Raw genomic sequence first — 248 nt, 5'->3', positions numbered from 1 at the left:
ATCTAACAGAAACAGAAATACAAAATGCTGTTATACTCAGAGACGCATCCGTCAACCGCAGCAACGGACAAATCCTCCCCTCTCTTCTCAGGCTGGCAGCCTATGCCCCCGTCAATATACCCATATGCGCAGGTAACCAACAGCAGCAGCAGCAGCAGCAGCAGCAACAGCAGCAGCAGCAGCAGCAGCAGCAGGAGTAGCACCAGCTTCAGCAGCAGCACCAGCAGCAGAGGCAGCACTATCATATC

General features: G+C 53.6%; 1 protein-coding gene across 1 annotated transcript in view; it reads left to right on the top strand.

Annotated features, from left to right (window-relative positions):
• The window catches only part of EMH_0049840 (tricarboxylate carrier, putative), a gene marked incomplete at both ends in the record, with an annotated part of 696 nt that extends 496 nt beyond the window's left edge, over positions 1–200 (top strand). Inside the window, one exon of the mRNA XM_013496574.1 lies at positions 3–200. Within this exon, the coding sequence (XP_013352028.1) occupies positions 3–200 (198 nt within the window). The remainder of the gene's footprint in view (positions 1–2) is intronic.
• Between the last annotated feature and the right edge of the window lie 48 nt (positions 201–248).

Source organism: Eimeria mitis, genomic scaffold, assembly GCF_000499745.2.
Source record: "Eimeria mitis Houghton genomic scaffold, Emh_scaff2176, whole genome shotgun sequence".
Classification (NCBI taxonomy): Eukaryota; Apicomplexa; class Conoidasida; order Eucoccidiorida; family Eimeriidae; genus Eimeria; species Eimeria mitis.
This window is presented reverse-complemented; position numbering and strand designations above follow the sequence as displayed.